Genomic DNA, 22,500 nt, shown 5'->3' on the forward strand with positions numbered 1-22,500 from the left:
TATCCACCTCTCCTCCGGAGTCAAAAATGGAGGTGGCAACTTGAGCCTTATCGATCGCTTCCATTAATAATAAATAAGCATTACTGTTTGGAAGTGCAGCATTGGCTGGAGCTCAGTGCCTTGTGTTAATTTTCTGTGGAGGGCAGCGGATTTTTGCCTTCTACCAGCAGCTGAGGAGTTTTTTTTTTTTTTTTATGGACTGAATAAGAAGTAAATAAAAAAGAACGCAGCATAGAGAGATGCAGTGGTTTTCAGCTGCTCCTATGAAAGCATAGATCCAAGGGTGGGATTACACGGACACTCATCATCAGAGAAAGTGTGATTATTCTATTTCCTCTGCGTCTAAAGATACCCTGCAGCCGTGTAAATGTTGTTCACCTCCACCATGGGATCTAATGAAGATGAAAGCTGGGTAGAGGACCAGTGGGAAAAATGGTAGGATGCATCTCTTGTGTGTATTTGTCAAATCTTTTGGCAAGTATCTTTTATTTTGACCTTGAGAGTCACTTACTCTAGATATGCCAGTGAACCGTTTTAAACATAAACTTCGGCAAAGTCTAGCCATTTAGAGAAGTTTGCTGGAGAAATTGTTAAAATATTGCTTATTGTGTATTCATTGCTTGCACTACTTGGTTTGTTAGTACCATTTTAGATTTACAATGTGTGTTTTATTTAATTCAGAGCTATATTTTGCCTTTCTTAACTAGTTTCTAAAGTGAGATTATTTATTTATTTTTCAGTATTGACAAGAAACATTTTTGTGACAGGATTAATTGCTGAGGACAGACAGGCAATCCATTCTTTATGTGAGATTTTTCTTTCCAGTGATATAATATGGATATCAAATGCTTTTCAGCTTTTCCCTAGAAAATTGCTTTGAGCTGGACAGCTACATTAGTGGGTACAGTTAGTATTACAAAACATCAATATCCACCACGGGAGAGACATAAGGGGCTTTTAGATTTCCATCCAATCTCACTTGTACCATTTTAGACCATTTTGTTAATGAATCAATTTTTAGGTACAAGGAGCAGTTGGGTTAAAAGGTCATTATCCTGGGTGGTATTTTATAGCTGTAAGATGGCCCCATCTCCACTGCCTATCAGTTAATTTTGTTTGGTCTCGGTGTGCAGATGAATTGTGAAGACTTCCCCGTTAACTACGTGGTAAGTGGATTTTTTGGCCAATTTGGGGGAAAAGGTGGTAACATCCCAGGTATTTTATGAATACACGAGATTGTTCAATTTGGAATCCTCTCTGAATGTGGTGATGATAATGACATTGACTTCATCACTCTGAAACTGTAAAGTCACTTTAGTAATGTGGGATATACATCATTACTTGAAAAACGAGTCAACATGTTGCCGAAATGCTGTTAATACAAGATCCACTATGTCCGTCTTGCCATCTGTTTTATAATCTGCTTATTCAGTTCTATTCAGCCTATTCCAATAGGTCTGTTCACAAGGCAAGAAGCAATCCAGCGTACATACTGGGCCAGTTTAGTGCTGTCCATTAACTTAACCTGCATGTCCTTGGGATGTGAGAAGGAAATGGGAGAACTGGGAAGGAAACAAAAAAGGCAAATATAAGCAAATTAAACACAAACAGAATTTGAACCTAAGGGTGTTTTATCTTAGATATGTGCAGTGTCCTTGAGTGTCATGAAAGGCACTTATACAAATAAGATGCCTTATTATTATTGTTATTATTTTACATTATTGCTAATACTACTTTGACATGACTATAATTATTATTGCTATAAATCTGTGAGGCAGCAGTTTTAACGCCTGAGCCATTTCAAGTAGTCAGAAACTACTTGTTAGTCAAACCCCAAGAGTGTGATTTGCATAAGAAGCAAAGCGTCATGGGAAACACTGTTTTATAATTAATATTTGACAGACATTCCTAACCGCTTTAATGTATTTCCTTCTAAGTCTTCCTACATCAACTAATAAGTCTTTACTTTATAGGCCACCTTATTTAGCAAAGAATACCAGAAAATGATTTAAACCACCCTTAAGGACACTATAAACAAGAATAAGCAATAAATCCATGAGCATAAACTGCACGTCCATTAAAAAAATCTAAGGGAATTTTTGAATGTCTAAGATAAAATAGATTAAAGTCTGAAGTATAAAGGTGCTTTTTTATAAGTTAGCAATAGTACTGACAGATTAAGCCTCAAGATCAGTTTGTAGGTGCAGCACCAGACCAGTATGCACTGTTCAGCAAGGCTTTGGAGCGCCAAGGTTGAGACATGATAAAAGCCATCGAGCTGCTTTACAGTTGGTAAGCAGTGAAGGTTGTTTTCTCTACACAAATTACTGTTTCCCACAATTATCCAGATTAGGGAATTTATGGGGTGTGCTAACCAGAGGCTAACATCTCTCTGGAATTGAATTACAATTACTGAAGTTTATCTGTCTTCTATTGTGATCACTAGGGAAACCAAATGATGTTAAGAGGAATGAAATAAAAAGCATTATTTTGCCAAAAAAATGAATATACCAATAAAAAGACATATCATTTGTGACATCCCAACCTTGTGCAATGTGCAATAGAACAACAATACAAAAACCCTGCAGCCACTGCTGCGCCTTCCTGTACTTTGTTCTTTATGCTATTCAGCTGCTAAGATGGCTGGTTAACTTGCCTTCCGAGTGATAACTTACCCGGATCTTGCCCTGCTTTCTGTGTCTACTTGCTCAGCTTCTTTTATCATTTTTTTTCTGCACCAGTTGAGTGCTCCTTATTAACATTCTTAACATTGTCCGTTCTACCTAATCTAATTTTCTCTTTTTAATTTCACACTCATTTAGAGTCTTTTTGTGAGGGTCTTTGAAGTCCAAGCCAGGAACCACTAATAAGGACATCCTAAGACATCCTAAGAAATGCCATCTGCTACCAGGAACTGCTTTGGATTTTTTACTCTCTACTGGCCCCTAGCATCTCTACAATCCTGGACTTTAGATTTTAAATGAAGAACCAGGCTAACCTGAGATTGAGGAATCCATATAAGGGTCAACAAAGAGTCATATGAAATGCATAAGATTTCCATTCTGACACATCATAGATAGAGGACCCCACCTTCAGTAACCCATCATTTCCCACAGTCCTTCCATTATTCTATCCCATTGTGAGAGCCTACCTCCAAGTTTCCTTGCAAAGCCTCCCCCAGTTTTAATGGCACAATTTCTTAGGCAAAGCCATACAGGCTATCACTGTTAGTAACCTCTACTATCTTATCCAGCATGTACTGCAACACTGTAGCCATAATCCTAAAGAGGCTCTCCTCCCCACATTTCTATGTTCAGGCATACGCCAACCAGATGCGCCATAGGGGTAGATGTTTGCAAAGTACAACCCTTCTGCTAAAACTCTTTTGAAAATGAAGCTGAGTCAGAGGACTGCAGAGCAACATGCTGTCATGAAAGACAAAGCATAGAAACACTAGAAATAATAGCCAAAAATGACCTGCAAAAGGGATGCTAGAATTGGTGGTAGCAAAGGTAATGTTCAAGAATAGCAAAAACTATGTCTCCCAGTTTATGTTTTCTGTTCCTATCATGTGACTGTTGTATAATAAAAGTGGTATAGCAACAGATACAGATAGTAGGGTCAGAGGCGTACACAAGGATACTCAAAGTCATACTCAATGGCAACACCATTTTGTGTTAATTTCTTGGATGATCACCACCATTTAGGGACAATCTATGCATGAGGCAGCCATATTGTTAATAATCCCTCTGCCCATTGTCACATACATAAAATAGTCATCATGTAACATATTATTCTCTGAAAGGAGGGCAAGGTTTAATGATAAATGGATATAAGGAGCATCTTTTTGCTATAAAATAGCAATACATACCAATTTTTCATTAAATTGCAATAAAACTACCCACAAAAAAGGCATACTTACAAATTTTAAATTGAAAAAGAATTAATTGGTGCAAATCTCTGTAATTTCGGATGTTAATAAGAAAGACAATGACTTATTTCATAAGGTAGAAGTACATAATAAAAAAGAATAGTTGCATAATATACAGTCATATAATAATATGTAAAAGTTTGGGGACCCCTTGTAATTCTTTGGATTTTTGTTTATCATTGGCTGAGCTTTCAAAGTAGCAACTTCCTTTTAATATATGACATGCCTTATGGAAACAGTAGTATTTCAGCAGTGACATTAAGTTTATTGGATTAACAGAAAATATGCAATATGCATCATAACAAAATTAGACAGGTGCATAAATTTGGGCACCCAAACAGAGATATTACATCAATACTTAGTTGAGCCTCCTTTTGCAAATATAACAGCATCTAGACGCCTCCTTTAGCCTTTGATGAATGTCTGGATTCTGGATTGAGGTATTTTTGACCATTCTTCCATACAAAGTCTTTCCAGTTCAGTTACATTTGATGGCTGCCGAGCATGGACAGCCTGCTTCAAATCATCCCATAGATTTTTGATGATATTCAAATCAGGGGACTGTGATGGCCATTCCAGAACATCGTACTTCTCCTCTGCATGAATGCTTTTGTAGATTTCGAACTGTGTTTTGGGTCATGGTCTTGTTAGAATATCCAACCCCTGCATAACTTCAACTTTGTGACTGATGCTTGAACATTATCCTGAAGAATTTGTTGATATCGGGTTGAATTCATCCGACCCTCGACTTTAACAAGGGCCCCAGTCCCTGAACTAGCCACACAGCCCCACAGCATGATGGAACCTCCACCAAATTTGACAGTAGATAGCAAGTGTTTTTCTTGGAATGCGGTGTTCTTTTTCCACCATGCAAAGTGCTTTTTGTAATGAGCAAATAACTCAATTTTTGCCTCATCAGTCCAAAGCACTTTGTTCCAAAATGAATCTGGCTTGTCTAAATGAGCATTTGCATACAACAAGCTACTCTGTTTGTGGCGTGAGTGCAGAAGGGGCTTCTTTCTCATCACCCTGCCATGCAGATGTTCTTTGTGAAAATTGCACTGAATTGTAGAATGATGTACAGATACACCATCTGCAGCAAGATGTTCTTGCAGGTCTTTGGAGGTGATCTGTGGGTTGTCTGTAACCATTCTCACAATCCTGCGCATATGCCGCTCCTGTATTTTTCTTGGCCTGCCAGACCTGGGTTTAACAGCAACTGTGCCTGTGGCCTCCCATTTCCTTATTATATTCCTTACAGTTGAAACTGACAGTTTAAACCTCTGAGATAGCTTGTTGTAGCCTTCCCCTAAACCATGATACTGAACAATCTTTGTTTTCAGATCTTTTGAGAGTTGCTTTGAGGATCCCATGCTGTCACTCTTCAGTGGAGAGTCAAAGGGAAGCACAACTTGCAATTGACCACCTTAAATACCTTTTCTCATGCTTGGACACACCTGTCTATGAAGTTCAAGGCTTAACGAGCTAATCCAACCAATTTGGTGCTGCAAGTAATCAGTATTGAGCAGTTACATGCATTCAAATCAGCAAAATTACAAGGGGACCCACATTTTTGCACAGCCAGTTTTTCACATTTGATTTAATTTCATATAACTAAAAACTGCTTCACTAAAAGTCTTTGTTCGGAAAACACCCCAGTACTCAGATGTTCCTAGGAAATGAAAGACATACTACTGTTATCTTTTTTGATGAAAGTAGAGTAAATTATTATGCAGGCTGAGAGGGGGTTCCCAAACTTTTTCATATGACTGTATTTGACATATTAAATATGTCCTTCAATTTAAACATTTAAAGTCTAAATATTCTTGATTGTAATAGAAAAAAGACATAATCATAATCACTGGGCTTGAAATAATCTAAAATGATACCCCATGTGCTTATGTTTGTAGTTTGTTATTTTTAACCTTCTGGGAGTGTCACTTAGAGGGCTAGGACTATCAGTAAAGAGTTAAATATCAAAAATTATGTTTATGATCAGCATCCTAAAAATAGCATTCAATGTCACCCCAAATGCCGATACAACAATGTTTTCTAAGTTGTGAAAAGAAGTATCTTTGACCCCTTGTATCCCATTATGGAGTGAACCCTTGGGGTCGGTTGATGTGCCAAGAGCAACTTCAAGTCATTCTGCTTATCTTTGTGGAAGCCACTAATTGGTTTATTCTTTATCATAAGGATGAAATTTCCTGCATACAACATGGTCCAAACAGGTCTAAAATAAGGGTTTTTTCGAGTCTAGAGGGCCAAAATAGGGCGGAACTTCAACAAAAAGCATCAAGGCGACTCAAACAGTACATCATATGTGGGGGTTTTCTCATTCCAGTGAGTCAGGAAGTGTCAGATAAAAAATCTGAAGTGACTTCAAAACGTTCATAAATAATTCTCATAAACATAATTACAGTTTCTAACTTATTATAAGAAGAAGAATGTTCAAACACTGTTTTCTCTACATTGATGTTTTTAGAAAGGGGTGAGAATTATGGGAATGCATTTGTATTAGAGGTGAGGGTAGATCATATTTGCATCCCGAAACAACTCACAGCAAGTTTCAGAGAGAAAGGTATGTCACATTTAAGGAGTGTAGTTGCTGAAGTTTTGCTACTGCTCAGTTGTGGTAACTGTCACCCTAAATGAATGTCAGTGCACAACTAATTACAAGAATGTTTGAGAGTTTTCACACTGATGCCAAGATGCATATTGCACTGCACTTCACTTGTAGTCATGGACAAGTCTATCATCAGGGTGACTTGGGTGCACTCCTTGGTGCTCTGCTGACAAAGGGGCTTCAGCATATGTAAGAAATAATGCATAGTAAATGAGAAAAGTTCCGCACAGCAACTCGCCATCCAGCACACACCCTACTCCACTTGAATCCTTATGATTATAGACTTATCCAAGCATGGCTTAAATAAAAAGCTGTCTTTTTGAAATGGGTGAGGCACAGTCAGAGCAGGTGCCTACTAATTCACTTTTGTGAGATCATATATTTGATATGAAAATTTGTCAAGAGAGAAAGAAGTCAAAATGATCATTTAAAATAAGAGCTCACTGGTATAGAGAAAAGAAAAGTGAAAGATAAAGAGAAGCAAAAGGCAGTTTGCTGAAAACTGATATTTGCAACTTGAAAAAGATGACTTGAACAAGAACTTGGAAATAATTAATACTAGGGAGCTCTGCCCCCTGCTCGCTTTGCTCGCCCACCCCCAGGTTTGGTTTATTTGATATACAATTTAAAAAGATTGTTATTTTCATGGGAATTGTTACATATGCACTATTTTCACTTTTATTTTAAAACTTTTGTAAAAACAATACTTGTCCTTTATTTCTGTCCCCGGGTGTGGTTAAATTTCTTTCTCGCAGGACGTATAACTCTGCTCGCGTTGTAAGGGGAGGGGGGTGCTGAACACACGCTAAGGAGATGCGGTCAGATCATCTGCTGGCTTGCTGCTGCTTCTGGTGAGCTGCGTGTTCTGCTTGTCGGTTGTCATTTGTTTAAGAGCTGGGAGCACATGAAGTGTGTCTGCCAAAAGCATTCCAACAACTGCTAGGTTAGATGTCTGTGAACTTGTTTTAAATTGTTTGTAAGTAGGGTGTGACGTGCAAAAGTCACCGTCTCACGGGTTTTGCTTCCTAAGGTTGTAATGTGTAGTCTTGCGTGTCGTCAAAGTGTCTTTCCGAGATGATCATGTCTCGATCGCTTCGCTCAACCCCCCCAGAGGCGCGCTACCCTCCTGCTACTTTGCGTCTCTCTCGCTCACGTTGTGAAGTGGGGGAGCTAAACGCTCGCTAAGGAGATGAGGACAGATCAGCTGCTGGCTTTGTGCTGCTGTTGCTGAGGTGTATGTTCTGCTTGTCGCACTGCGCGACGATCATTTAAAAGCCTGTACAGCAGCGGCCCTTTGGTCTCACTGCTTTGTCTTGTGGTATGTCAAAGTGTCTCTCGCAGGATGTCAAATTCTATTCCGAGAAGATCACATCTCGTCTCCATCCCAAGATTTCTTTTAATAATAGAGAGATTTAAATCGTAAATACTGCAGTTGAAAAAAATAAGATTGAAGTTGTAGATAGGAAAAGGTTAATATCGCACTTCTATATGTTTAGCAGCAATGTGCAGTCCAACAACAGCGACATACAGTGATGTGAACAACAAGGTGGACGACAACAAGGCCACTCACTGCAGGATATATGACACACCAAACTCAAATGTTACGACAGTTACAGTTGGCAGCTTCTCTTGATGTCACTGTAACAGACTTCTCTGTGATGTCCTATGCACTTTCACCTGTCTGCCTTTAAATCCTGTGAATGTAAACATCCAGCACTTCTCTTCTGGTCTCACCTCAGATCTTTTATTGTATTTGCTGTAGTACTAGGGTGTTGTACCGTGTTAGCCATTATGAATGTAGAGAAAAGCCAAGCAAAATGACACCTTTTATTGGCTAACTAAAAAGATTACAATATGCAAGTGAAGAAGGGGCCTGAGTTGCCTCGAAAGCTTGCATATTGTAATCTTTTTAGTTAGCCAATAAAAGGTGTCATTTTGCTTGCAATTATTTGCTGCAAACCCAAAGTAAACAGTTACATATATGCCCGAAGGTGGCATAGGACTTTAAAAAATGTTTAATTGATGTTCATTAACAGTACTATTGGAATAAACTTGATTTCTCCGTAAATGTAATTTTGCACTCATCAATTAATTTGTTACATTTATTGTAATACACTAATAAACAAAAAATAATGTTAAGTTGCATGAAGATTTGGATGTTTTATCTACTTTAATCTCTGTATATGATTTGTTATTGATATATGTGATGTTCATAATCTGTTAGTACATACCTGTGTCTAGTGGGTGTATTTTTGATGAGAGGTATAGGAGGTAGGAGATGGGTTGACCAGCAACCCCCTGGGGCTCATAGAGGTCTTGGGATATTGGAAGTGGGAGTTCAGGCAACCAGCGACACCCTGGGGCCTAAGGAGGTCTTAATCTGGCCTTGCTTGTAGTGCTAGGTAAAGGTAATTTTGACAGCCAACTCCCTTTCCGTCATGCTGGTACCCTTAACATGTCATTTTCTACAGCACTTACTGTATATATGGTTTACTGCCTCCTGCTGGCCTGTATATTTTCATACTTTCATGTGGAAGACCCTTCCTGTTGCCATTCTCACTATTTTTAGCACCTGGAGGCTTATTGTAAGAACTACCACTACGCTTAGCAATCCTATTGGTATGCAGACTCGACTCTTGGAATCCTCTTGTAAGCTGGGCACACTCTCTACAGAACAACACACACTTCTGTAAAGAGACTGCAGCTGTGAGTCTTATTGAGAGCCTCTACACTTATTGCAATTTTTAAGATGAGACTCCTTTTATTTAAATGCAAAAGAAGAGAGTCCAGTTAAGATGGCCAATATGAAATTACTGGGGGGGAGTTACTGCTTCTTAAAAGCATTTCAAATAGCACACACGTTGTGAGCAACTCTTTATATTTGTGAACGAAAGCCTCAAAATCTTTTTTTTTTTTTTTACCAACAATTGTGAGTACGCAGTTCAGTGCAAAATAAATTACAAATTAACTTTGTGCATGCTTAAGGTCTTTTCCCCCAGGGATTGATGGAAAATTAGCTGAGCATTTCAAGGAGAAACATTACGACTGCCTTCTTTTCTGATGCCTAATGTCAGATTACATCCTTAGGGTATAATGAGCTCTGCTGATACTGCCAGAAAAAAATGTTGTCTGCAGCAGTACTTAATAAGTGGAAGATTGCTTCTATTCCATTCCAGTTTATTTTTTGCTGAATATTATTTGAAGTACCAACAGGAGTACCAGATGAAGCTCAGAAATAAATCATACATAACCTTCAAAATTGTTTGCGCACAGGTTGTCAGAAGAGTTCAGAAGCTCCATAGGAAATGTGGACAACTGCTCTTAAGTTATGGTATCCCTAATTACTATTTAGTGCAGTTGTAATTGTTCATCATTGTAATTCCTTGCAATTGTTATGAACTAGGAGTCCCAAAACGTGTTAGTCCCAAAAGCAGTTCTGAAAATGGCCACTAAGGGGGGATATTACCATCAAACCCTGTTTAGATGTGCGGTAAAACACAAAATATTTATTAAAAATATTTGTATTTTTTTTTCATAAAAAATCCTCTTTAATACTGTGAAGTTCTGAAGAACAAAAAGGGCATAAAAATAAGGCAATGCAAAGCAAACACAGTTCAAATATAGAATCCAGGTACAAAAGCAAGAACAATGCAGAAGATTGAAAATTCAGAATTTCTGAAAATCACAGAATAAAAATTAAAACAAGTAAACTCATCGACTGTCTGGTGCATTCACAATGAACCACCAGAAGCTGAGGCAGACCCTCCTGATTTTTAGGGTGGAGGGCAGTCCCTTGCAGTGATTGGCAGGTGCCCCCACCTATTGGGGAACCACCCACAAAACACATAGAACATAACATTGGCTCAGATACAGGTAGAAATAAATTTAAAAATGTACAATAAAGACACAAAACAAACATCCTTGCTGAAATATTATCGCAATAGCACAGTATAAACAGAACTTGACTGGAATTCATCTGTGGGAAATTGAATTGGCTGGATACCATTTAGAACGGCACAGAAATGTCCCACAATACACACTGCATGTCAGAAAAAAAAACTAAGCTATGACCTAATGTTCACCTTCCAACAGGACAATGATACTAATCGAAAGCAAAGACGAAACAAGAGTGGGTTAGGAACAACTCTGAAACCTGATAAATAGTTATCCACTAATGATCTCCATTTAAACTGAGGGCTCTAAAGAGGATCTGCAGAGAAGAATGGCTGAAAATCCCCAAATCCAGATGTATGAAGCTTGTTGTGTGAGACGCAAGAAGACTCCGGGCTGTAATCACTCCTAAAGGTGCTTCAGTTGTTGTATTTTCCTGTAAACTCCTTTTTATGTCTCTTTAGCACCAATGCACCTGTGCTTAACCTTCGCCCATGGCACTCAGCACTCATCATATGAAAAGTTTTTGCATGGGCTTCATCTTTGGCTTATCTCCCACTCCCCACAGCTCCACATGCAGCTGAATCAGACATTGTATCATCAGACTGGTCTGTGTTATTCTTTAGTTTTAAAACTACAATATGAAATGAGACAAATGCGTGTCCAGCCAGTGTATGGATTCTGAAACACAAAGTCATTCATTTTATTTTGAAATGAACGTGACATATGGGACCGCTGATTTTGTCGCAGTTCTCCATTTTTACATGCCATTTACATGTTGTATATTTTTACAACACCATTATATTCTGAAGATGATTGCAAAAATATTTTTCTTATCAGAAGTGTGTATGGTTCTTTTTATTATTTACCAATCCTCTTTGTTGTCATTTTTAATTCTATGCAATGGTAACAACATTGTGAATTATTTATTGTTAATTCTGATCTCTATCTATCTATCTATCTATCTATCTATCTATCTATCTATCTATCTATCTATCTATCTATCTATCTATCTATCTATCTATCTATCTATCTATCTATCTATCTATCTATCTATCTATCTATCTATCTATCTATCTATCTATCTATCTATCTATCTATCTATCTATCTATCTATCTATCTATCTATCTATCTATCTATCTATCTATCTATCTATCTATCTAATTTATTAAGTAAACTGTGCAGGATCTTTAAAGAAGTTCTCTGTTATCACAATTCCACCCTGAAATTCAAGCTCCGATTCTGTTTTCCATATCCTCAAACAATCTCAGCTTATTTAGCTTCTTTAATAAGTCTTCCATCACTGTGTTTTTAAAGCATTTCAGTCTTGTGATATGTACTCATAGAGGGAAGAGTAACTATATGCTATAAAATGTTGTATGTTTTTTAAGTTCCAGCTATTGAGCCCAGCACTTTGCAGAAACAATGAGGCACAAGTACAGCAACAATCACATATTTTATTAACTCTTTTAGGGTGGATGTCGACTTTTGTCAAGAGCAGGGGTTGAGGGTGGATGTTGAGAGTGACAATCAGCTGTAAACGTCGATAAAATTCACCGTTAAGTTAGATAGGAAGACCATCTTTTCTAGGAGGACTGTTAGACTTAGACTTGACGTTGAATCCCTGCATGTGCGTGAGTAGTGTAAACAATGTCTAGAATGGCATCGACATTAGGCGAAAGAGTGAAGCAAATGCATAAAGCAAAATACCCTATGTGCATTTATTTATTTTTTAGTTTTTGTGTATTATTGCTGAATTGGACTCTGACTTATCGGACTCTGATTTGGATATGTTTTTTTTTTCTTTTTTTTCAGAAAGTGCCTTTCAGCTTATGAGTGATGAGACAAACAAGTATGTAATAGATAGATAGATAGATACTTTATACTCCAGCAGCAGCATACTGATAAAAAACAATATTAAATTAAAGAGTGATAAATATGCAGGTATAACACACAATAACTTTGTATAATGTTAACGTTGGAATTGAAGAGTCGCATAGTGTGGTGGAGGAACGATCTCAGTCTTTCAGTGGAGCAGGACAGTGACAGCAGTCTGTGGCTGAAGCTGCTCCTCTGTCTGGAGATGATACTGTTCAGTGGATGCAGTGGATTCTCCATGATTGACAGGAGCCTGCTCAGCGCCTGTCGCTCTGCCACGGATGTCAAACTGTCCAGCTCCATGCCAACAATAGAGCCTGCCTTCCTCACCAGTTTGTCCAGACGTGAGGTGTCCTTCTTCTTTATGCTGCCTCCCCAGCACACCACCGTGTAGAAGAGGGCACTCGCCACAACCGTCTGATAGAACATCTGCAGCATCTTATTGTAGATGTTGAAGGACGCCAGCCTTCTAAGGAAGTATAGTTGGCTCTGTCCTGTCTTGCACAGAGAATCAGTATTGGCAGTCCAGTCCAATTTATCATCCAGCTGCACTTCCAGGTATTTATAGGTGTGCACCTTCTGCACACAGTCACCTCTGATGATCGCGGAGGGGCCTGGGTCTCCTAAAATCCACCACAAGCTCCTTGGTTTTGCTGGTGTTCAGGTGTAGGTGGTTTGAGTCGCACCATTTAACAAAGTCCTTGATTAGGTTCCTATACTCCTCCTCCTGCCCACTCCTGATGCAGCCCATGATAGCAGTGTCGTCAGCGAACTTTTGCACGTGGCAGGACTCTGAGTTGTATTGGAAGTCCGATGTATATAGGCTGAACAGGACCGGAGAAAGTACAGTCCCCTGTGGTGCTCCTGTGTTGCTGACCACAATGTCAGACATGAAGTTCCTGAGACGCACATACTGAGGTCTGTCTGTAAGATAGAGCTGCCCTCAGGTGCGTTTAAACAAGGACATTTATGACCTAATTGCAGTGAAATTGACTGTGTGGCTCTGATTTCAAAACTGACATAAATCGGAAGGCTGGCCAGCTGTACATAAAAGACTTTTCCCACAAGTTTAGAAGTTGGTAAGAAGAAACAGTGTTATCAGGGAGTATCATGAACAGTAAGGCCTTTAACACCCCTTACTGTGTCACGGTATAATTCATTTCATTTCATCTCCCACCTAGTACCTCTGTCCTCCTTCTAAATAAATAACCTCCATGTCGCTAACCCCTGGGTGAAAGCTTCTATGCTATTTGTACTACCGTTTTCACCAAGGAAGCTGTGCTACCTCTAGCGTTTCATTAATGGCAATACACCAGGCTGCCTAAGACATTTACTAGATCCAGTAACTTTAAGGAAAAGCAAACATACCAAATTGAGTAGCATCCTGGCACAAAAATAAGGTGTAAGCCTTGCAAATGCGTCTGTAAAAATGGGAGTACTATGTCAAAATGACCTACATGATCAAAGAGTTACCTGAAAAGGTGGCAGCCCCAGTTAGACTACACATATATGATGAAGTGCCTTTTCTTGTTCCTGTGAGAGTAAAAGCCTTGTGCATCACATGATGGAACTGGAGAGTGACCTACACAATTGAGTAGAAATAAACAATGATAAGAGCAGGAGCTGGGGGAGGATGTGAGCTGGAGAGCTGGGCAAGAGCATCCTACTTAATACACGCTGAACTGGAAAGAGATGTTACTCTTTTATTTTGTACGCTTCCCTGCATTATGTGTTTCATTTCATCCATTATATTCCTGTGTCTCTGGCATTTTTGTACAATTGGCATAGCTGACAGATACTGTGAAAGGCTCATTAATTTTCTATTGTTGATTGTGTTGTTTCCTGACAATTCCAAGTCTAAAGCCACTTCTTTCACCTACCTTTTTGTACAAAACAAAAAAGCTATCAAAAATGCTTGTTGATATTCTTAAACGTTCTTTTTATTTCTAAGATGAAACTCAAACATATTTCAGTATTATTTTTTCTTTGAGTTTTTTTTTTTTTTTAAGATAAAAGTTGACTAAAATCGTAAGAGAGATTTTCTTATTAAGGCCATATCTCTCAACCTCAGTTACCTGTGTACTTTGTAGTGGTGGCCGACAAAAAAATTATGTGAAAAACGTCCATGGAAAAGAGAAAACAAAAATATCTCACATTACTTGTATCAAATTATCCACATGTCTGTTAGTCAGTTGTATGCTCAAAACATAATGCATGCTTTTCTGCTTACAAATTGTTGAATAGTTACTTCTGGAACAATCAGCACACATTGTAAACAGTAAACTAAAGTCTAAAGGGAGTCACTTTTTGAACTGATGACATGACTCCTGACCAATGAATGATGGGGGGAGGCAGATCCTCAATTCAAAAAGTTAGTCCCATGGTGCTTTAGTTTACTAGTATTCTGGTAGCATCTATTTAGTATTATTTTAGCATAAAAGCATGTGTTTTCCACATTTTGAACATATGACTAGGTAACTGACATGGATTATGTGACATAAGCAACAAGAGATTTTTCTTTTTTTCATAATATTTGCTGTTATACAGCATTGGCCCCTTATGACTTTTATTATGTCATAAACTTTTTTCCCTACATTCTGCATGAAAACATGACATTAAAAAATGTTCTCGGCCTTCACTATAAAGTACATGGAGTAAGTAACATATAAATAAAAGAATATTTTTAGGTGGAGTACAGTATTCCTTTAAGAATAATTTTACTATACTAATAAAAGAATGGCACAGTTAGCTGGTACTCTCTTGGGGTTTTCCCACTTTACTTTTTACAACAGACATAAGAGTGTGTTGTCTGAAACAATGCCCTACTGTAAAAATAAGCAGAAATAAATGGCTTCATTGTCCTCTCTGGATCCATATACCATGTATTATGGTTGTGCTGGTTTTCTGAGCTCCTCTCTTAAGGCAGCTTCTTATCTGCTGCTTCCCAGCTATCCCAGTAGACACTTTATTTATGGTTAATAGCTCATGCCTTTCTAACAAGCACCATAGTAGTTTAAAAAGCTGAAATATAATGCACACATACACACACATATACCATGATAGAGGGTCTTCAGGACAACCCACACAAGGGCAAAAGGTTAACAAAATGGCACATTTATTTAATAAAAATAATTAAAGGGAGGGATTATCTTAAAATCTTATTGAACCCTGGTATGTTAAGGGAGGTGGCTCATCCATTACAGTATCACACAAAGCATTCCCTTCCTTGCCTTCCACCTCTACAGTTTAAGCTTTTGTCCCACTTTTCTCATGGCTCTGCACTCAAGTGGTCTCTGCTTTATCCTCACAAAACTTCTTGGGCTTGCTGCAGATAAGCAACCGGAGGCTGCCACCACCATGCTTCGTGCCAAGGATGATGTGTTTTTTTTAAAACGTGTAGTGTTCAAATATGGCCTTTAGTCTGACAGCCAAAAGTCTCAAGTTTCTGTCATCAGACCATAGAACGTTCTTCTAGTTGACTCGAGAGTCTCCCATGTGCCTTCTGTCAAACACTAGCCAGATTTCAGGTGTATTTTTTAACAGTGGCTTTCTCTTTCTCCTATAAAGCCATGACTGTTGATGCACCGAGACAGCAGTTGTCTGCACATTCTCTCCAGGCTTAGCCACTGTGGCTTCAGGGCTATCATAGGTCTCTTCATGGCCTCCCTCACTAGTGTTCTTTTTACATGATCACTCAGTTTTTGTGGACAGGTTGCTCTAGTCAGATTTACAGCTGTGCCATACTCTTTCCATTTCTTAATGACTAAATTAAAAGGATTTTCAGTGACTTGGATATTTTCTTGCCTCCAACCCCTGTCCTGTGCTTCGCAACCTCCTTTTTATGGAGTTGTTATGGATGTTCTTGTTGTCTTCATTGAGCTGATCAGGCAACCATACTGACTCTTTATATATTGGCCCTTCCAGAATCAGTTGCATTAATATTACAATCAATTAAAGCCCCTTAACTACATACAGGTTATCTCTATTGAACTAATTCTTTGACTTCTAAAGAAAATTAGCTGCACCATTGATTGGGTGTCATATTATTCAATCAATTATTTTGTGCCTTATATTAGTAAAGTAATTCAGACCACTTTGCAGAAATCAGTTTTCCTTTTAACATTAAAGAGACTTTTTTTCTGTTGATCAATGTGAAAAAAGCCCAATAAAAATCCACTGTGATTTAATACCGTATAACAATAAAATGTGAAATCTTTCAAGGGGTGAAACTTTTAATAGGCACTGTAGGTTGCCTTTCCCCTAGTGTCATGGAGCAGCCTGATGACAGTGCTCCTGTACCCTGCCCTCAGAAGGGCTTCTAGCACACTGCCCCTGGATTATTCCTCACCTGCATTTACAGAATAGCTCCATTCTTTCCATGGAGGCTGTCTGCAATTCTTGCCTTACCCTTTGTCATTGTGATGGTGACTTTGTCTGACATTGCTTCTTACCAACTAGGCATTCCTCACAACTTCTCTATATATTTAAAATCAGACATCTGTCTGTCTGTCCGCTTTTCATGAGAGAACCACTTAACGGATTTAGATTGGGTTTTTTTCTATAGTTTGTTTGAACATTCCAGTTGATTTTGCAACTTCTGTCATTGCACTAAGTATCATAGTTTGCTTGCAGGATGATATATTTGCGCTAATCTGAGTCCGAGACTGAGGAGGAAGCGTGACGTCAGGAGTAGAGAGCTGGGCAGGGTTCTCCTCACTCACACGTCAGCCTCCGTTTGAATCGGTCTACCTCTGGCCATGTTTTAGAGTGGACCTTGCCTCTGCTTAGCTAGCAATATCTGTTTGTTTATTGCTTTTTAAAGTTTGTCCTGTTTCACTACTACGCGGGGACAGCTAGTATATAATATATGTTCATGTGAAGTTTAAAATAGTAGGGTAGGAATTTACATAAACATTAGAACCCATGGCATCAAGTTTTTAAGTTGTGATCTGTGTGGACACACAAAGCATACACTTCACTGCACAAATAAAAAGGAATTCTACAACAAAAGGAAATACAGCATTTAATTACATTTCTGTCCAATGAAATAAAATGACATTCATTTTACATTTTTGATGTACCATTAATGGTGTTTTAAAAAGTACATAAATATGGTTTATATCTTTTTTGATTTAAAATATACAAAATTACAATTGTGGCATTAAACTGGCTGAAATCTTACAGAGCCAAGAAACTTGCTAATAATGCGTTGCTATTTCAGGTCATAGAGCAATTCAGTATTTTGTGCAGGGCTGCAGTACAGCATGTAATTGATCTCATTAATCAAATTACAGCATGCACAATAAAAGCATTCTAAAAATGTCCTCGCTGGCTTGTTTATCAAACATCACCGCAACAAAGGACATACTGCAGACAAAAACTGTTTGTGTTCTTTAATTATACAATATTGCTTCGAGTCAAAGCTTCCAGCTCCAACAATTGCAGGTTTCCATTCCCATCTGGTATAATTTGTCGTGTTGTTATTGACACTTTGAATACCGCATTGTGGCACGGTGGTTAGTGCTGCTGCCTAAAGAGTCCAGGTAGATGGATTTGAATTCCATTCGGGTCACTATGTGGGGTTTACACTTCTTCTACATCCCAAAGATATGTGTGTTAGGTCGAATGAAGACTCTGATTGGCCTGACATGATGCACCAGGAATCAACATGACCCTGTACTGCATCAAGCATGTTTAGAAATGGGTGGGATTGACTGATTCAGCTGTCTCACCCATAGTGAATATACATTGTCTTGTTGATACTTGACTTTGCCTACAGGTATGTGAGCTTTGCTATGTTCCATTTTAATATTTATTATTTTATTGTGTCTTCTAGAAAAGATGGGGCTGCCTCCAGTTCAGTTTGTCTTGTGCCATCTTTTCCAAATGTTTAATTCTCATTTCGTGTTCTTTCAACATGTACCTCAAGGCATTTTTATTTAGAACATAAGAAAGTTGACAAATGAGAGGAGACCATTCAATCCATGAAGCTTCTTTGTGTAGCCTATAGCTAAACTGTCCCAATAGCTCATCCAGATACGAAGTATCAAAGTTTCTGCTTCAACAACATGGGTCATTATTTTTTCCCATATTCCAGCAACTCTTTGCAAAAAGAAGTGCTTCCTGGCTTCAGTCCTAAATGCATTTCCCCTTAATTTCCACCTGTTTCCGAGTATGTGATTCCCTGTGAAGTTGAAGGAATTTTGCTGGATCTACGATATCAATGTCTTTGAGCATTTTGAAGACCTGGATTGATCTCCTTTGTTTCTGCTATCATTGTGGGTTTCATGTCAAATCCTGTCAAATTATGGATCTTCTTCGTAGTTGTCTTCTGAGTTTGCAAAGTCTTCACGCCATATAACAGCACTGCTTTGACCTTTGAATGTATAGATTGTAGCTGTTTTACTAATATTTTGTAAATCCCATTCATTTTTGAGTTCTTGGAAGTCTACTCTGGCTTTTCCTATCCCTTTTTTAATAATCCCTTCTCTTCCACCCTTCTTGTTCACCATAACACCAAGGAAATTAAAACTGTTGACTTCTTCTAAAGCTGCTTTAATATTTTTTTGTGAATTGTTGGATTTTCTTTAAGAATTCTACATTGAATTTTGATTTTCTTGTGTCCCATCCGATTGTGTGTTTCTTCATTTTTGCATTTATTTTGGCTATGGTAAGTAGTTGGTCTGATGCCACGTCAGCATCTCTCTTGACTCTCATTCTTTCCAAGATTTTCTGGATATAATCTTCAAATTTTATGGCTTGGTTTGTTCCTCCTCAATATGTAGAATCCATGCTGATGGAAACATCTCAGTGTGAGAGTGGTGACATGAGGGTCATTTATTGATTTATGAAGATCAAATTGTTTGGATTCCCTTACATTTGTGCAGTTCCAACATTGTGTTTAAACTGGAGCAGCAGGTATTCTGGAAAGAGTACTTAACTGACAACTTTAATCTTAAGCTGTGGACATAGCTGCATAATAAATGGGGTGTTTCGAATAAGATAATAAGAGCAGACATCTGGGCTGAGTATCCACTGCCTCCTGCAATCCCCTGAAACTCACAGCAGACAAATCTGCTTTCACATCAGTGAGAGCACTTTGATAATCTTTGTTAGCTGGAGACAAACTCTGAAAGATATTTTAGCTCTTGTAGATTGAGCTTTTATACATGTTGTAACTCAGAACAGTTGTACCTGTGATCAAAATAAAATATCATACATTTTTATTATCCAGTTGTTGACATTTAGTAGCTGCTGAAAACTGGCACTGACAATGTATTTGGTGTTTTTTTATGGCTACATACTGTATGAGTGCACTCACTCATGTTTCCATTAATCTGACAGCATGCCATCGCACTATGAATAAAACTGGAGTGTCCAAAGGAGACCCAAATAAACATCAGGAAAGAAAGATGTGTAACATCAACTGGGAGTGGAAGTTTATGTGGTGATCACATTAACCTCTGAAACTGTTCTGGTCATTGTTTAATATATTTTTGGAAATGATATGAAAGTCTACAGTATTTCAGTTAAACAGCAATTAATGCACAATGCAACAAACAACAGAATTCTTCAACAGTTCTGTAATTAAACATAAACCTAAAAACTACAAAAACTGGATTCTTGAAAAATGTAAATAATACATGGAGCATATTTAACTTCCAAGTGACATAAACCAATTTTGCGCACACAGAAACACTGACAGATTACTGAATAAGTAACATGTCATTCATTAGTTTGTATAATGGCAGTACAGGTAGCAAATCTCTCTCTATTGGATAGCCTACAGCAAGGGTGTCAAACTCCGGTCCTGGTGGGCCGCAGTGGCTGCAGGTTTTCATTCTAACCATCTTCTTCATTTGTGACCAGTTTTTGCTGTTAATGAATTTCTTTTGCCTTAATTTTAATTAACTTGACTCAGGCTCTTTAGATGTTTCTCTTTCCTTAACTAGCAGCCAAACAATAATGAGACACAAAACAAGCTGCCACATGACCAGCTCACCTGTGTCCATCACACAATATCTGAAAATAAAGAAAGTTGAAGGTCTCAGTAACGCTGATCTCTCAGGTCATCAAAACATTTTGACAGTGTTCTTAGAAAAAATCAGAAAATGTTTGGAACAGTTTTGGAAATGTCTGCTGTGAAGGAATAAGAGCAGCAACAAGCTGTGGAATTAAATAACAAGTTTAATTAACAGCTTCTAATTAAGAGGTTGGTTGGAGTGAAATTGGTTGGAGTTTGAAGCCCCAGTTTAGCTGGTCATCTGTTGGCTCATTTCACATCTCATTTCTGTTTGGCTGTCATTTAATGAAAAAAAAATCAATTCAGAGAACTGAATCCTTAAAGACAGGGCTAAGAGAAAAGGAGTTAATTAGCAGTGAAAACCGGTCACTGATTAGGAAAAGAGTTATAATGAAAACCTGCAGCCACTGCGGCCCTCCAGCCCCGGCGTTCGACACCCGTGGCCTACATGATAAATAAAAACCTTATTTTAAGTATATTTGTGTATCAAATTGCCTCTTTTATTTTTGATATTGCTAATAGTCATTTTTTTTCAACAGGCTTACTCATGATATCAGCCTGGAAGAGTTTGAGGATGAGGATCTCTCAGAGATAACAGAGATTACAGATGAATGTGGGGTGAGCCTGAACTGCAATGACCACCTGGACATCAAGGTAGGAAAAAGAAGTGATTGTTGAAATGCTTGTGACTTAATGGCTCCTTCAGCAGAAGCAGTGAAGGACTATTTTGTAACTCTTCAGGAAGAAGTTGTTTCTCTAGTATTTATGTCAAACCCTTTATCTATCTGATTTCTAAGGCAGTAGGGTGGAAGAAGTCAGGCCTGTACATAGTGGAAAGAGCACATTTTTTCGTATAAAGATACTTTAAAATTTGACCTGCAACTAAACACAACTATTAATAGATAGATGTAGCAAACTCCATCTCAGTCATTTTTTATTTCATATAGTTATTTTCATAGTACTAGTAGAGGCTACTTGTTAAACAAAAGTCAAATCATTATGAATAAAATCATGTAAACCTGTAAATACAAATTGAAGCCTTTATTGTAAGTATTGTCCTGCAATAAAAGCAGAAAAAAAAAAACAGTAAAAGAATGTGCTTGCAGTTTAGCAGTCTACATACAATACAACAACACATAAGATACTGGACTGCATGGCCAAATTAAATCAGTAGAGTGACAGAAAGATGTGACGTAGACACAGAGTGAGAGGAGAGTCCTGGAGCTCCACTGGTCTTCATGTGTAAAATATTTTGGGCTGAATAGGATCCTTCCTTTATTGTGCTTTTATATATTTGCCTTTTGATTCAACAAGGTGCACAATACTGGTGTGACCCATCAGTAAGAAAAGACCAGTTATAACAGTTAGAAATGTAGAAGATGTTGACAATACTTGGCTTTTGTTAGAGAAATTATTTTTTTATTAAATTTGTTAAAAATCCTTCAGGGAGAGTATGTACTCCCTATCACTTTGTAATGGCCAGTTCAGAATGCCTTGATGGGCTGCTACAATTCCAGGCCTGATGCCTGGAAGAAGCTAAAACTAGGCTAAGTTTCATTTCCCCCAATCAAAAGTACATGACAAAATATAAAACTGAAAGATAAAGATATTGTAAAGAAGGGTGAATATATTTTGTAAAAACATAGATATGTAATAGAATGTGCCCCAAAATATATGAGGAGTGACCCAAAAATTGCAAGAATTGTAAAAAAAAAAAAAAAAACTTTCTTATACACCTTACAGCAGCTCGATTTTAGTCATTGTCAAAATACTCCTCTTGAAAAGCAACACACTTGTCCTGGCGCTTCTACCTATCCTAAAAACATTTCCTGTACTCCTCTTTTGCTACTGTGTCTAATGTATGCATAATGTTATGTTTAGAAAAATAAGAAGAACACTTTATTGTTGCTTTTCTTCTAATGGATGCTTGTCAATCTTCGTGAAAAAAGAAGTCAATATTCTGCACCCTAGTTTACTAAATGCTAAAGGCCTTGGAACCCCTGCAGATTTTGTTTTTTCTTCTCCAGTCCTCTGGAGTTTTTTTTTTTTGTTGTTGTTGTTTTTTTCTGTCCTCCCTAGGCATTGGACCTTACTTTATTCTTTCTTAATTAGTATTGCCTAATTTTAAAATTTTTTTCTGTTTTCTTTCT

At 37.9% G+C, this 22,500-nt stretch overlaps 1 protein-coding gene across 1 annotated transcript in view; it reads left to right on the forward strand.

Annotated features, from left to right (window-relative positions):
- Window positions 1-22,500, forward strand: part of mapk8ip1a (mitogen-activated protein kinase 8 interacting protein 1a) — a 277,120-nt gene that overhangs the window by 93,991 nt on the left and 160,629 nt on the right. Inside the window, exon 2 of the mRNA XM_028793829.2 lies at window positions 20,890-21,004. Within this exon, the coding sequence (XP_028649662.1) occupies window positions 20,890-21,004 (115 nt within the window). The remainder of the gene's footprint in view (window positions 1-20,889; window positions 21,005-22,500) is intronic.

This window comes from Erpetoichthys calabaricus, chromosome 2 (assembly GCF_900747795.2).
Source record: "Erpetoichthys calabaricus chromosome 2, fErpCal1.3, whole genome shotgun sequence".
In the NCBI taxonomy this organism is placed as follows: domain Eukaryota; kingdom Metazoa; phylum Chordata; class Cladistia; order Polypteriformes; family Polypteridae; genus Erpetoichthys; species Erpetoichthys calabaricus.